The sequence below is a fragment of the Chiloscyllium punctatum genome, chromosome 5 (genome assembly GCF_047496795.1).
Source record: "Chiloscyllium punctatum isolate Juve2018m chromosome 5, sChiPun1.3, whole genome shotgun sequence".
NCBI classification, from domain to species: Eukaryota; Metazoa; Chordata; class Chondrichthyes; order Orectolobiformes; family Hemiscylliidae; genus Chiloscyllium; species Chiloscyllium punctatum.
This window is the reverse complement of record NC_092743.1, coordinates 40,840,512-40,855,648: the sequence shown is the minus strand read 5'-3', so window position 1 is coordinate 40,855,648 and position 15,137 is coordinate 40,840,512. Positions and strand designations below refer to the sequence as shown.

The window sequence follows — 15,137 nt, the reverse complement described above, 5'->3', positions numbered from 1 at the left end:
AATAAGGCTAATTTTATGCTCCCTTTTTAAAATAGATTTAAAGCTGGAATCAGAAAAGCAAGCATGAAATGCTGTCGGATTTTAAACTCAACCTGTTCACTTCCTTCTGGTGAAGAACATTTGGCATCCTCTTGCAGGGTGCAACTTCAGACTCAAATTAAATGATTAGGTTAGATTCCCCACAGTATGGAAACAGGCCCATCGGCCCAACAAGTCCACACTGACCTCCGAAGAGTAATCCACCAGACCCATTCCCCTACCCTATATTTGTCCCTGACTAATACACCTAACACCATGAGCAATTTAGCATGGCCATTCACCTGACGCACACATCTTTGGATTGTGGGAGGAAACCCACACAGATACAAGGAGAATGCGCAAACTCCACACAGACAGACAGTCACCCAATGTGGGAATAGAACCCGTATCCATGGTGCTGAGGCGCAGCAGTACTAACCACTGAGCTACTGCGCCACCCACTAGTGAACCAGATGGGTTTTTATAACCATTGACAATGGACTCATAATCCTAATTCCAGATATTTATTTAATTCAAATTCTGCCATGGCGGGATTTGAACTCTGTTCCTCACAGTTGTCCAGTAATAATATCACTCGGCCACTACCTCTTTACAATTATGACAGCATCACCTTTGCAGGGCAGTCAGTAATGGTCAAAAATGCAGCATTGATGGAATAATCCACAAAGATGAACAAATTATGGTTGAGTGTTTTGAAACTGTCTAAATTACAAATATGGCACAAGCATCTATTATGTCATAAGTGAGAACTCACAACCAAACAGAATCTCCATAAATAATTGCACACACACCTGTTGTTCAACCTTCCTTGACCTGAATGGCCTATTGTTGCTTAGGAATAGCTCAGGAACTATACTTCCTGCAACTGTGACACATTTATTTCATTCCCATTCATAATGGAGAGAATAAAAGTTGCATACTATCACTGCTGGAATATCTTGCAATGTTGAACATAGTTTGACTGAACCGTTATCACTTCGTGCGAAGGCGGCTTCACACGGAGCATATGCTCAGATAACATTGACCAGCAGTTATGAAAACACAAGCTGCTGGCGACCCAATAGTGCATCATAATTTTTTTCTATATATTCTTCTAGCGGAAGTTGGTGTTGCTGGTATTGTCAGCATTTGTTGTCCAGACCTAATTGCTCTTAAACTAATTGCTGTCCAGGTCAGTAAGGCATTTGGTAAGGTTCCACATGGTAGGCTCTTGCACAAAATTTGGTGTTTCAGGATTGAAGGTGACTTAGCAGTTTGGATCAGAAATTGGCTTGCTGAAAGATGACAATCGGTGGTGGTTGATGGGAAATGTTTACCCTGGAGATCAGTTATCAGTGGTTTGTGCAAGAAACTGTTTTGGGGCCACTGCTGTTTTTCATTTTTAGAAACAATCTGGATGTGGGCGTACAAGGATAGGTTATTAAATTTGTGGATGACACTAAGGTAGGCAGAGTTGTGGATAGTACCGAATGAAGTTGTGGGTTACAGAGGGACGTAGATAAGATGCAGAGCTGGGATGAAAAGTGGCAAATGGAGTTTACGGCGGAAAAGTGTGAGGTAGTTCACTTCAGAAGTAGTAACAGGAATGGAGAGTATAAGGCTAATGGTAAAATTCTTGGCAGTGGAGATTAACAGAGAGATCATGGTGTCCTCATGCATAAATCGCTGAAAGTTGCCACCCAGGTTGATCCGGTTGTTAAGAAGGCATATGGTGTGTTGGCATTTATTGGAGGGTGTGGTTTGAGTGTCAGCACCACGAGGTCATGCTTCAACTAGACAAGGTGTGGCCTTACCCGTGCAAAGCCACATCTGGAGTACTGCATAGAGTTCTGGTCACAGCATTATAGGAAGGATGTGGAAGCTTTGGAATGGGTTCAAAGGAGATTTACTGGGATGTTGCCTGGTATGGAAGGAAGTTCTTACGATGAAAGTCTGAGGGAAGTGAAGCAGTTTTCATTGGAGAGAAGAAGGTTGAGAGGTGTCTTAATTGAGATGTTCAAAATAATCATTAGATAAGGTGGACAGTGAGAACCATTGTTCTTGGATGGTGAAGGCTAACACAAGCGGACACAGCTTTAAATTGAGGGGTGATAGATTTCGGAAGATATTAGGGGTAGTTTCATTACTCAGTGTAGTAGGGGCGTAGAATGGCCTGCCTGCAACAGCAGTAGACGCGCTGACATTAAGGGCATTTAATTGGGAATTGGACATACATACGGATAATAATAGAATGGGTGGAGGCAAGACAGACATCAGATTATTTTCACAGATCGGTGCAACATAGAGGGCTGAAGGGCCTGTACTGCACTGTAGCTTCTGTTTTATGTCATTACAGAGGATAGTGAAGAGTTAACTCAAATTGCTGTGGGTTTGGCATTTTTGGTAGGCCACAGCAGGCAAGGACAGCAGATTTCCTTCCTAATTGGCATTAGTAAACCAGACTTTTTTTAAAACCAAAAGGAGAGATTATATAGTTGCTATTGTACAAGTTTTAATACTAGATTTTTTTTCCTGAAATAAAATTACACTATCTGCCATGGTCATTTTTAAACCCTCGTCCCCAGAATATTTAACAAGGTGGTGTGGATTACTCATCACAGACAAAGCCATAAGCCGTAAAACATAAAGGAGCTCAGTGGCCCTGATGGAAACCAACTGGTTGTCACTGAACAGGTTATTGTTGAGCAGGTGCCACTCAAGAGCACAGCTAATATCTTTCATCACTTTACTGATAAACAAGAGGAGACTGATGGGATGGGAATTGACCAGGTTGGATTTGTCCTGCATTGTGTGTACAGGACATACCTGTTCCACATTGTCAGGTATGTGTCAGTATTGTAACCGTGCTGGAACAGCAAAGCTAAGCTAGCCTCTGCACTATTCAGTGTCTCCAATCATTTCTTCATATCATGTAGAATGAACTAATTGGCTGAAGACTGGAATCTGTGATGCTGGGAAGCACTGGTGGAGCTGGAGAAGTGAATGATTCATTTGGAATTCAGAATTATACTGGAAATCAGAAACAAAAACAGAGATTGCTGGAAAGCAGGTCTGACAGGCTATATGGATAGAAAGCAGAGTTAACGTTTCTGGTTCAGTGACTATGCTTCAGAGCACCTCAGATCTGATCTGTTGTTTGTGGGATTGCTTAGCTCTTTCACTGACTACTTATGGTGTTTGGTGCACAAGTACATATGCCTGGTACATCTCCTGGCTTGCCCTCCTGGACTCTCCACTGAACCAGGGTTGATATCCTGACTTGATGGCAACGGTGGAATTGGGCATGAATGACGGGCTAATAGGTTGCAGATTGTGCTTGCGTACCATTCTGCTGCTGCTGATGGTCCCCAGTTTTGAGTTGCTAGGTCTGTTCTAAGTCTATCCCATTTAGCGCATTGACAGTACCACATGATAGGATGGTGGACATTCTCAATGTAAAGGTAAGATTTGGTTTACACTGGGTCTGTGCAGTGGTCACTTTTACTGCTATGGTCATGGACAGAAGAAGCCCTGCTGGCAGACTGGCAAGGATGAAGTACATTTTTCCGCACTTATTGGTTCTGTCACAGACCCAGTTGACATCTTTTAGCACCCGAGCAGCTTGACTAGTAGAGCTTCTGCGAGGCACTCAGGATGGTGGACACTGAAACCCTCCGTCCAGAGTACATTTTGCACCTTAGCCAACCTCAGTGCTTCCTCCAAATGCTATTCAACATGGAGGAGCCCTGATTCATCAGATCAGGGAGGATGGGGCGTGTTAAATCAGGAGCCTTCCTGACCCATAGAACATAACATCGCAGTACAGGCCCTTCTGCACTCAGTGTTGCGCTGACCTGTGAAACCAACCTGAAGCCCATCTAACCAACACCATTCCATTTTCATCCAAATGTTTATCCAATGGCCATTTAAATGTCCTTAAAGTTGGCAAGCCTACTACTGTTGCAGGGAGTGTGTTCCACAACCCTACTACTCTGAGTAAAGAAACTACTTCTGACACCTGTCCTATATGTATCACCCCTCAATTTAAAGCTATGTCACCTCGTGCTCACCCCATCACCAGAGGAAAAAGCATCTCACTGTCCACCCAATCAAAACCTCTGATTACCTAATATGTCTCATATGTCTCAATTAAGTTCACCTCTCAACCTATTCTCCCTAACTGAAACAGCCTCAAGTCCCTCAGCCTTTCCTCATAAGATCTTCCCTCCAAACCAGGCAACATCAGAGTAAATCTCCTCTGTACTCTTTCCAAATCGTCCACATCCTTCTGATAATGCGGTGACCAGAACTGTATACAATACTCCAAGTGCGGCCACATCAGTTTTGTACAGCTGCAAAAATGACCTCATGGCTCAGAAAGTCAATCCCTCCACTGATAAAAGCTAGCATACCATATGCCTTCTAAACAACTCTATCAACTTAGGTGGCAAATTTCAAGGATCTACATACCGGACACCAAGATCTCTCTACTCATCTACACTGCCAAGAATCTTAGCATAAGCCCAGTACTCTGCATTCCTGTTGCTCCTCCAAAGTGAACCACCTCACCCTTTTCCACATTAAACTTCATGTGCTACCTCTCAGCCCAGCTCTGCAGTTTATCTATGTCCCTCTGTAGCCTGCAACATCCTTCGGCATTCCCCACAACTCCACCGACCTTAGTGTCATCTGCAAATTTACGAACCCATCTTTTAACACCCTCATCCAGGTCATTTATAAAAATGACAAACAGCAGTGGCCCCAAAACAGATCCTTGGGGTACACCACTAGTAACTAAACTCCAGGATGAATATTTCCCATCAACCACCACCCTCTGTCTTCTTCCAGCTAAACAATTTCTGATCCAAACTATTAAATCACCCTCAATCACATGCCTCCATATTTTGTTTAAGAGCCCACCGTGCGGAACTTTATCAAATGCCCTCCTGAAATCCATAAGTTTCACAACAACTGTTTTACCCTCATCCACCTGTTTGGTCACTTTCTCAAAGAACTCAAAAACGTTTGAGAGACACTATCTACCCTTCACAAAACCATGCTGACTATGTAAATATCCATGAAGCAGTAAATGTGTATCAGTAAATAAATATTTCGCTGTGATCTCCTTCAGATAAAAAGGAAACATATGCAAACTACTGAGTGCTCAGACTAAGTTAGACGTGTTCAACAAGTCTCACTGTCTTCTGCCCATCATGAAGCCTGCTTAACGATGACTGATCTGCAGAACTTCTGGCTCCATTCACAATCCCAGTCCAAGGTGAAGTCCCTTGAAGCTGACAAAGACCGAGATATTAATACTATTCTGAAACTAAGACTACAAGACGCATCATCATTTCAGTTGGCCCAGCGTCACAGCTCTTTGAGATGGTTCTCACTGATCGGTTTGTACCACATGATTATTCTTCAATTAAAACAGGATGTTTTTGCATTGGGCCTGTTTTCTAGTACTTTTCCAGTGTATTTCAATTGTTCATGGTCATGTCGGATTAACTCTTAATGGTCTGGTTAGAAAACAGCAATTTTTTTAAGCCTGCCACTGCAATGGGGTAGGCAAAGAGTGGGGTTATGACACTGAACCTCAGGACATGAGACTTCACGGGGTCCACAGTCATTGTTGGGGACTCCCAGGGCAACTCCTCCTTTTCTACTGCTCTTTTCACAAACTTTCCACATTTGTCACTCTCAGAGTCAAAGAGATGTATAGCACGGAAACCTTCAGTCAAAGACATCCGGAATTAATCTTGTACCATTGCCAGCACTTGGCCCATATCCCTCGAAACCCTCCCTATTCATATACCCATACAGATGCCTTTTAAATGTTGTAATTGCACCAGGCTTCACCACTTCCTCTGGCAGGTCATTCCATACACGCACCACCCTCTGTGTGAAAAAGTTGTCCCTTAGGTCCCTTTTTCCCTCTCTCACCGTAAAGCTATGCCCTCTAGTTCTGGTCTCACTCACCCAAGGAAAATAGCCCTTGCTTATTCAGCCTCTCTTTCAAGCCTGGCAACATTCTTGTAAATCTTTTTTGAACCCTTTCAAGTTTCACAACATCCTTCCTATAACAAGGAGACCAGAATGAGCTGGACCAATGCCCTGTACAGCTGCAACATGACTTCAATGCACTGACCAATAAAGACAAGCATACCAAATGCCTTCTTCACTATCCTATCTACTTCTCTCATTTTACTTCACAAAACACTTGCAACCAAAAAAACAAACATTCAATTAATATTTCTGTTCAGTATCCATTTCAAAATGACCAAATCCACAAAAGGCACTTCATCCACCTACTTGGCTTAATGTCAGTACTGGCAGCTTCACTTTCTATAATTTTCTCCGATGCCAGCTCCTTAGGAGATGGGATTTGCATCTTCTCTGTACTTTCAGAAGTTGCTTCAGCCTCCTCTTTTTCAACCTGCTAAAAAAAAGACTCAAGTGAGTACACTACTCTGTTGTAAAGTTTCCTTGTCTTTGATGTAAATTGTTGTGATCAATTTTGTAACAATCTGCACAGATCAAGAAAAAGGAAGGATAGTGCACTAAGCTTTAAATCACAAAGGGCAAAGAACATAAACATACTTCTAGACTGCTTAAATGCTGAGCATGTTACTGGAATAACTAGCGCAGAAAATGCTTTCTCAATTACAAATTGATTATTTAATAATTGAAAGAGGTCACAGACATATGGGAAAGGGGATTCTAGCTTAAGTGACAATGATGATTGATGAGGGTACTGCAGTGTAGCACATTGAATGTTGTCTACATGGACTTTACTGAAGTATGTGATCATGTTGCTCAGGCTAGGCTGGTCCAGAATATTAAGTAACATGGGATCCACACTGAGTTGGTAAGTTGGATTTTAAGTTTGCTTGGTTATCGAGACAGAGGGTAGTTGTAAAGGGGATTTTCTAACTGGAGGTCTGTGACCAATGGTGTTCTGCAAGGATCAGTGCTGGGGCCTCTGCTGTTTGTTACATCAGTAAATGGCAGGACCCTTAGAAGTACTTAAATACAGAGGAATCTTGGGGTGCAAGTCTATAGCTTAAAGTGGCAACACATGGTGATAACTTCTAAAGAAGGCTTTATGGCTTGCTTGCTTTCGAGGCATGTTGCAGTTGTATAAGACTTCAGTTCAGCTACACTTGGAGTATTATGTGCAGTTATAGAGAGGAGGGATGTGGGGACTTGGAAGATTGTGCAAAAGAGGTTTACCAGAATATTGCCTTGATTTGAGTGTTTTAGTTGCAGAGGTTGGACAAACTTGAGAGTTTTTGCGAGAGGATTGCAAGCAATACACCAATAAAAGCACGTAAAATTGAGTGGTATGGTTAAAGGTAGATAGTCGGAGTCTTTTTTTGGCGCCAGGGTGGGAAGTGTCAAATACTAGGGGGCATAGATTTAAAGATAAGGAGGCAAAGGTTCAAAGGAGATATGCAAACAAAGTCTTTTTTGAAACTCAGAGGGCGGTAAGTGCCTCGAACACACCGCAAGGGAAATGGGAGAAGCAGACATCATATCAATATTTCAGAGGCAGTTATATCAACTAATGAACAGGTAGAAAATAGAGCAATACAGATCATGTGAAGGCAGATGGGATTAGTTAAGAATGGCATCATGGTCAGCACAGAAATGGTTGGCTGAAGGACCTGTTCTTGGGCTGTACTGTTTTCTGTTGGATTTACTGGCCTGTTTACATGTTAGAATTACATGCAAATTACTTTTTGGAGACTCGTCACAATGAGATTTTTTTCATCTCAACCAAGCAAATCATTATTATGTCTTTGCTGCAGTAATACCAGACTAAAATTGACAAAGCTTATTGGAAGGGTTAAAGTGATGATTCAGTTTTCGAAGAGAGAAAATAAAACTTGGTTCTCAAGTGCTTTTTTCGAAATTGGGGAGTGCCGTCAATATTTGGAATTATAGCAAATGCTGTGTAGAATTTTGAAAAGGTATTATTTTAAAATAGAATTAAGATGAAATATACTTGGACAGAGCATTTTAAGAAACAAAAATTGCAACATTTATTGATGCAACAACAAACCTTGACAGCTGAAGAAACGGTCATTCATGGGATGACGAATGCAAGTGACGGAAACACAAAGAAATCACGAGTCCAGAAAGCACAAGTTTTGGGAGGTTGCAAGATAAAATGAGTTCAGTTCTGTTCTGAGGAAGGGTCACTCAAATCAAAACATTTACTGATTTCTCTCCACAGATGCTACCTGACCTGAACTTTTCCAGCAATTTTATTTCAGTCTCTGATTTACAGTATCCGCAGTTCTTTTGGTTTTTAAAAGGAGTTCAGTGATAAGCAGGACAAAACAAAGAAGCTGAAACATAGGAACAATGGTTTTGTGTTCAAGCTCATCTTCTTTATGAGACTGAACTACGGTTCCCTTGAACCTATTTCCAGAAAACCCCTCAAACCTAACTCTTTCCCAAAGTACCATGTTAGCTAATACAGTGAGTGAGTGTCTCTTCAAGTCTTGTCCCCATCTCTCCACATTTATAGGACTCACCACCACTTTCTACTGGGCAACAAATGCTGACACAGTCAGACATACCCACAGCCCTTGCAAACTTCCATTCAATTTGCAACTTACCCTTCCTCACAAAATACTCAAAGTTCTCAACTCGCAAATCCAATTCAATTTTATCTGGTACTTGATCTCTTAAAATCCTCAAATCATACTTCCTCTCCTGCCAGAATATCAAAGACATTCTGATGTAAATCTCACATAACATCTCATCGTTATAAGATGAAGATAAACTATTTCTCCTTTTCTTTCTCAATCTGGTTTTAGAGTCTGTGGCATTTGACCTCATTCTCCATCTCCAAAGATACATCATTATCATCCAGTTGAATGGAGCTGCTCTCACCTGGTAACATACTTGTCAATCTAATTAGCCAGACAATCACTTGCTAATGCTTTGCATCCTGTTTCCATCCAACTTTGCCTCATTTTACCATATATTACTTCAAGGATTCCCTCCAACTCTTATCTGTGTGCTTCCCTTCGTAACAGCATCAGACAGCAGTGTTAATTTCCCAAACGGCTGGATACCCTGCACATTTTTGTGGGGCAACGAAGCCTGAACAACTTATATTGGCACAGAACATGATTCAGTTCTATATTGTGGCCAGAAGAGTAGGTCAAAGGCCAAGAATCCATCAGCAAGGAACTGTTGGAGGTATTGTCAAATGAGACTTCAAACAAAGATTGAAGTCATGGCTCTCTGTTCCCTTGAGCAAGAATGAATTCCTCAGTTAGTGTATTGCAATAATATGTTTCCCCATCAAGTACTTCAGAAAAATGACCTAAACTATTAGCATGCCCCCATTTGTGAGATATGCACTACTTCACTCACTTTTTCTGGCTCTTGCCCTTCAGGTTCCTGAGTTTCCATCTTTTCCTCTTCAACATCCCCTGCAGAAATGAAAATGAAAACTTCATAAGACTCTGCACATGAAATGCTGCAATTCAAAATATCTCAGAATATAGCATTGAATGAAAACCTAGCAAGAGTCACACTTCATTTTTATGTTCTGGAAAACCATGTTAGATGATCGGTCATCTCAACACTGCTCCAATTATCCTGTGTTAATGACAGATTGGTACCTGCAAGGAAGAAGACGGTAAGCAATAGCATGCTATTGTACCAAGCTCGGCATCACAATCAATACAGTAGAAATCTACAAAGAAAAACGGACATCAGGAATGCAAAGCTGAGCAAAGTCTCCATGCAATACCACTGAAAGTGAAGTCAATCAGCTGCTCTGATAATTAAACCAATTTGACTTTGAGTGATGAAATTGATTTTTGTTTTACTTTTTATTTTGTTAATATTGTTTATTTTTCAATTTACACTGAGTTTTGCCAACAGCTGCTCCTGTCAGCTCCCTGATAAGCTAATCCAAATTGAGAACACAAATCAGAGTACAGGTTCACAATCCTTTAGCCAAAATTCCCTAAAGCTTCAAAATCTGACTTTTTTTTTGTGAAGCGTTATTATGGCGTGTGAACAGGTGATGCCCAACTCCACACCCACTCAAACCATGTTACTCAGATGTGATGTCGTGGCATGGCCCAGCACTGGCAGACGTCAATTGCATCTCAGTGCTCATACGATTCACACTGGCGTCGGCTGTTAGGAATTTTCCTGTAAATCTCAATTGGGAGTTTTATCGGACTAGTATTATCGAAGGGAACGCAAAAGATAGGTTAGAGGAAGGAATTGCAAATCGTTGTTAGTTAAGAAATAAAGTTGTTAATTTTTACTTTATATAGTTCTTGGGCATTTGAATTTTTTACAGATTACTGCATGGGATAAATCTTTTCTGTGTTGCTGATTTTAAATTAAGCAGGAGGATTTATCCAGTGTCATAATATCCCAAAGATTTAAACAAGTTTCCTCTTAACAATAAAACCGCAGCTCTCTGGAGATTGATGCAAAAAGATTCTAAGGCACTGCTCAAGCAACAGCAGGTTGTCTCTTTCAGGCAAAGCCTACAAGATGCAACAACTCCGGGTTACCCATGGACTTCTGGAACTTCCCTCCCCTTCCCCAACCCTACCACCTGTCAGGTATTCATCATCCACCCCAAACTTCCGCTTTCTGATGCTGAATATTGCATACTCAGCAAAAGGTCTCAGCTTCATCCTGTGTCCCCACCTGAATGCCATCATGTTGTGCCCGAAATTCAATCTCTCCTTCTGTTGTCTTCACCTCTGCCTTGCACAGCTCCAACACTCCCTCCAGTTGGACCCCTCCTTCCGGCTTTTTACCTGCACGCAATCCATTCATTAACAACTGTCGACATGACAATGATCAACTCAATTTCTCTGCCACCACCTCACCCAATCTAATCTCTCTCCCTCTGCACTGACTGCAACCCACCTTCTTCCTCAATAGAGGATTCCCCAACATAATCACCGACAGGGGACTCAAATGGGTCTGACCCATCTCCCACACTTCTGCCCTCAACCCCCTCTCTTGCCTCCAGCAACAGTGGCAGGGCTCCCCCTCGTCCTGACCTACCATCCCACTCGCATCCACATCCAGACGATCATAAGCCACAATTTCTATTTCAGCCACCTCCAGCTAGATGCCACCAAACAATCCAATCCAATCCCATCGTCTCCCTTGTCCAAAGGAACACCCTGGTTCCCTCTTCCTTCACTCCCAACACCCAACCCACAGCCCTACCCCCTGCAACTACTGAATGTGTTACAATTGTCCATTTCTGTCCTTCCTGCCCAGTATCGAAGAGCCCAAACACACTTGCCAGGTGAAGCAGCACTTTACCTGCACTTCTCAATCTAGTCTACAGCATTCACTGTTCATAATGTGGTTACCTCTCCATTGGGGAATCGAATCCTAGACTGGGTCACCACTTCAAAGAACCTCTATGTTCTGCTCACAAAAAAGACAGCTTCCAGCTGCCTGCCACTTTTACACATCACCCTGTTCCCCTGGCCAACATCTTTCTCAGGTTTACTGCAGTGCTCCAGCAAAGCTCAGCGCAAGCTGGAAGTACAAAACCTCATGCCCTGCTTGGGAACCCTGCAGCCCTCTGGACTCTATATTGAGTTCAATAATTTCAGGTGCTGAACTCCCCTCAACTGGCCCCGAGCACACACACCAGGCCTGGTGAGGACACTGTCTGCCATTACACTCTACCTATTATTAGCCATGAACAGTCTCCATCAACAGCTATTCACCATCCCAGTCAGATGGTTATTAACTCCTTTGTCTGTCCAACTGTAGTTCTCACACTTTGGGCTTTGACCCCACCTATAGTTTACTCCTTATCCTCTCCCTTCACCCTATCTCCTGCATATAAATAGACATATCCCGAGCTCCCATCAGTTGAGCTAGGCTTTAACTTGAATTTCTTTTCTCAGATGCTGCCAGAACTACTGAATATTTCCAGCAACTTTTGTTGATGTTTATGAGCAGGCTATCTTTCCCCAATGTCTTAGGCAGTACTTATCTTACAACCAAGAAATGACATAACTATTCTTCGTGGGGCCCCTCGTGTGTAAACTGCCAATGATGCTTCCTACGTTACACTGGGGTTGACTTCAAAAGTAGTTCATTCAAACAAAGTCCTCTGTACTGTCCTTTCTTGATCATGCTTAGTTATCACTGAATTCAATTATATCGTCTCCTCCTGATTTCATGATTTTAATGAACCATTAGAAAGAGAGATCTGTGACAAGACTGACTATTTGCTCTCCCGCCCAGGTTACTGATTTACAGACTATTTTGACACACAATTGAAAACAAAATACTGTCAAAACTCCAGATCATCCACTCTCATGCAAACTCCACTCTCACCGGAGATCAGTTATACATGTTGCCAATGGTTCAATTCAGATCAAGCTTACCATTATGTTATTGAAAGAAATATTTTATTGAAGTTACTCATCTTCAATGCAATAAAATGCATGGATAGGTAAAATAACTTTTTCTGTATGAGAAGGGGCACTCATTGGCTGGCAAGTGGGCTAATGAAAAGTACTTGGAGAAAGCAAAGTTATGTGATGACTGACAGTTAACGACAACTTACTTACATATCACCCAGGCAAATGGATTCTGACTGGTCAAGGCAGTTCCCTGAGAAAGGGTGGCAACTGTTTAGAGTTGAAATAGGTTCAATATGTCTATGTGCCATTTAAATAATGCACTGTAATGGTAGCTGGGATTTGCCTGAAGTTCCAACACAAGTATCAAGTGAGTTGGCAACTGTTGATAAGAGATAATTCTGAGACACAATATTTACCTTGGTTGACATTACAGAGATGCAGCATGTAAAATTTAAGAGAGCTCCAACTCAACTGTTTTTCACATTGAATATTTCAGGGCTGAGCACAACCATAGCCTAGTTTAACAAGCTAGTTATTCCACTCAAATTCAATGTGTCACTTTGGTGCACAAAACTAGAATGATTGCTGCTCATCTTGGAACATCATATCGGAATGAATTACCTCTTCAGGACTGGAACAATGGAGATAAGATAGGCTCACTTGGAATCTAGATAACTTTTATTCCCCAACAGAGGCTACATAATTGGCTCCCCAGTATCTACAATTTCCCATACTGTCCAAAACATGAAAACGGATGACCGGGTTCTTGCATTCCTGGCCTGCAGGCCAGAGATTCAAAGATGCAATGTAGTTTGCAATATAAGCTCAATCCTGCTTAACAATCCATGATGTAAACTACATAAACACCAGATTTCCAGATCTGACTGACTTCATATAAGATATTACACAGGGAACACAACGTCAAGCATGAACATGAATAGAATAGTTATATATTGGATACACTGTCAATTGGGAAGGCCACCAAATGGCTGCCATATTTTTCTCCAGAGCAGATACTCCATCTGGAGTGCTCTGATGAACTCCTGAAACATGGCTAAAGAAACTGTATGAAATTAAGTCTTGTCATTGCAAGAATATGAAAATTAATTCAACAAAATAAGGGAGAATTCACTCCAAATTTCCTGGAAAATATTTTTAGGTGTTTTATTTGTAGAAAAGAATGGCATGGCTATCAGCAATTATGAACTCAGTCGATCAGAGTCCACGTCAACATTAATAATTCTTCTTAGCTCATCCCCAAAGACGACACATGCAAAACCTTTAAACAAATTTCGTGCTTCTAGAAGCAACAACTGGGAAAACATCTTACAACAGTTTCTTTAGCTGCGTGCAGATGCCAGCACATCATAGCCAGTTACCCAGCTGTGGTTTGAGGAGGAAAGATGGTTGAGCCTTTTGGACAAGTCAGGTCATGCATGATAGAAGAGAAATGTAAGTCTAACAGCAACTGCCAATTAGCAGGAAGCGACTGCATTTTCATTAAAAGCGTTACCAAAGCTTTGGCCTCACTGAAAATATACTAAATCAGTGATTTGGAATGGCGCTCATTGTTACAATGAAAAAAAACTAAAAGAATAAAATAATAAAACCCACAACACCCAGCCTATCCTCTCCAGCCTGCTCCTTTATAGTAGCAAAATATGTAAAACATACTGGGACAGTCAAGTAGCCATGAACCAAATTTAAGTAATGTTTCTACCTTAATACTCCGTCCGCTTTGAAATAAAGGTCGACATTCCAAAGAAAACTGCTAGACATTATGATTTCAGCTTACTAAGTCAGCTCAATTTTTTTCCTTTGATTAGGGAAAATACTGCAGATGCTGTAAATCTGCAATTTAAAAAAAACCAAATGCTCAAGCAGCTCAGGTCTTGCAGCATCTGTGGACAGAGAAACAGAGTTGAATGTTTCAAGTCCAAAATGATTCTCCAAGAGTTGCTCAGCTTAATTTCTGAAGACTCAATTTCTTGAGTCCTCACTGGACTTGTTCCATGCTTTTAAAAAAAAAAATCAACTTGAAGGCTGTTCAAGAATTTTGTGCTTTGTGCTATTCTGACTAACTGGATCCCAGTTGACAACAGAACAGTTTGAGTCACAAATTCTTACTGCCCTATTCATGTTGCACTTAAATGTGCCCACATACCTGCTCTTCTAGACCCTATCCATTAATTGGGGTTCTGTCAAACACTGCTAGTCTCACTTATAATTGATTCTGGAACAAGTAATACAACACTCAAGCATTTTTTTATTCCTGATATCTTGCCTGAAAACTCCAAAAGGTGCTGAACTGCTATTTTTAACCTCTGTTTAAGCCAACATTATCACAGACACAGCATGGCAGCATGACATAGTTGTCTGCTGTCTCACCTCATCATTTTTATTTGTTATACTCCTTGGCTTTTACATACATACCTTTTAACTCTAACAAATACTTGTACTGCTCATTTGGTCAGCTTTGCTGCTTCTGTATTTGAGTCATACTCTAATTTTCCATTTGCCCATTCGCTCAAATTATCTTATTTGAATCAGCCCTCAGGCTCCCACTCTCCTCCCAACCTAATTTAAACCCCTCCCCAGAAGCGCTTGAGAAGTTCCCAGCACAGATATTCATCCTTGTCCTGTTTAGATGCACTGTGTACTTGAACAGATCCCACCTACCCCAGAACATGCACCACTGCTTCAGAAACATTATGCCCTCGC

General features: G+C 41.5%; 1 protein-coding gene across 3 annotated transcripts in view; it reads right to left on the bottom strand.

Moving 5' to 3' along the window:
* The window catches only part of smarcc1a (SWI/SNF related BAF chromatin remodeling complex subunit C1a), a 221,871-nt gene that overhangs the window by 76,721 nt on the left and 130,013 nt on the right, over window positions 1–15,137 (bottom strand). For 2 of the 3 annotated variants that reach the window (XM_072570120.1, XM_072570122.1), the window contains 2 exons: window positions 9,415–9,473; window positions 6,334–6,460 (listed from right to left, as the gene is read on the bottom strand). In XM_072570120.1, coding sequence (XP_072426221.1) covers window positions 6,334–6,460; window positions 9,415–9,473 — 186 coding nt within the window. The remainder of the gene's footprint in view (window positions 1–6,333; window positions 6,461–9,414; window positions 9,474–15,137) is intronic. The other variant, XM_072570121.1, reaches the window with a different exon arrangement.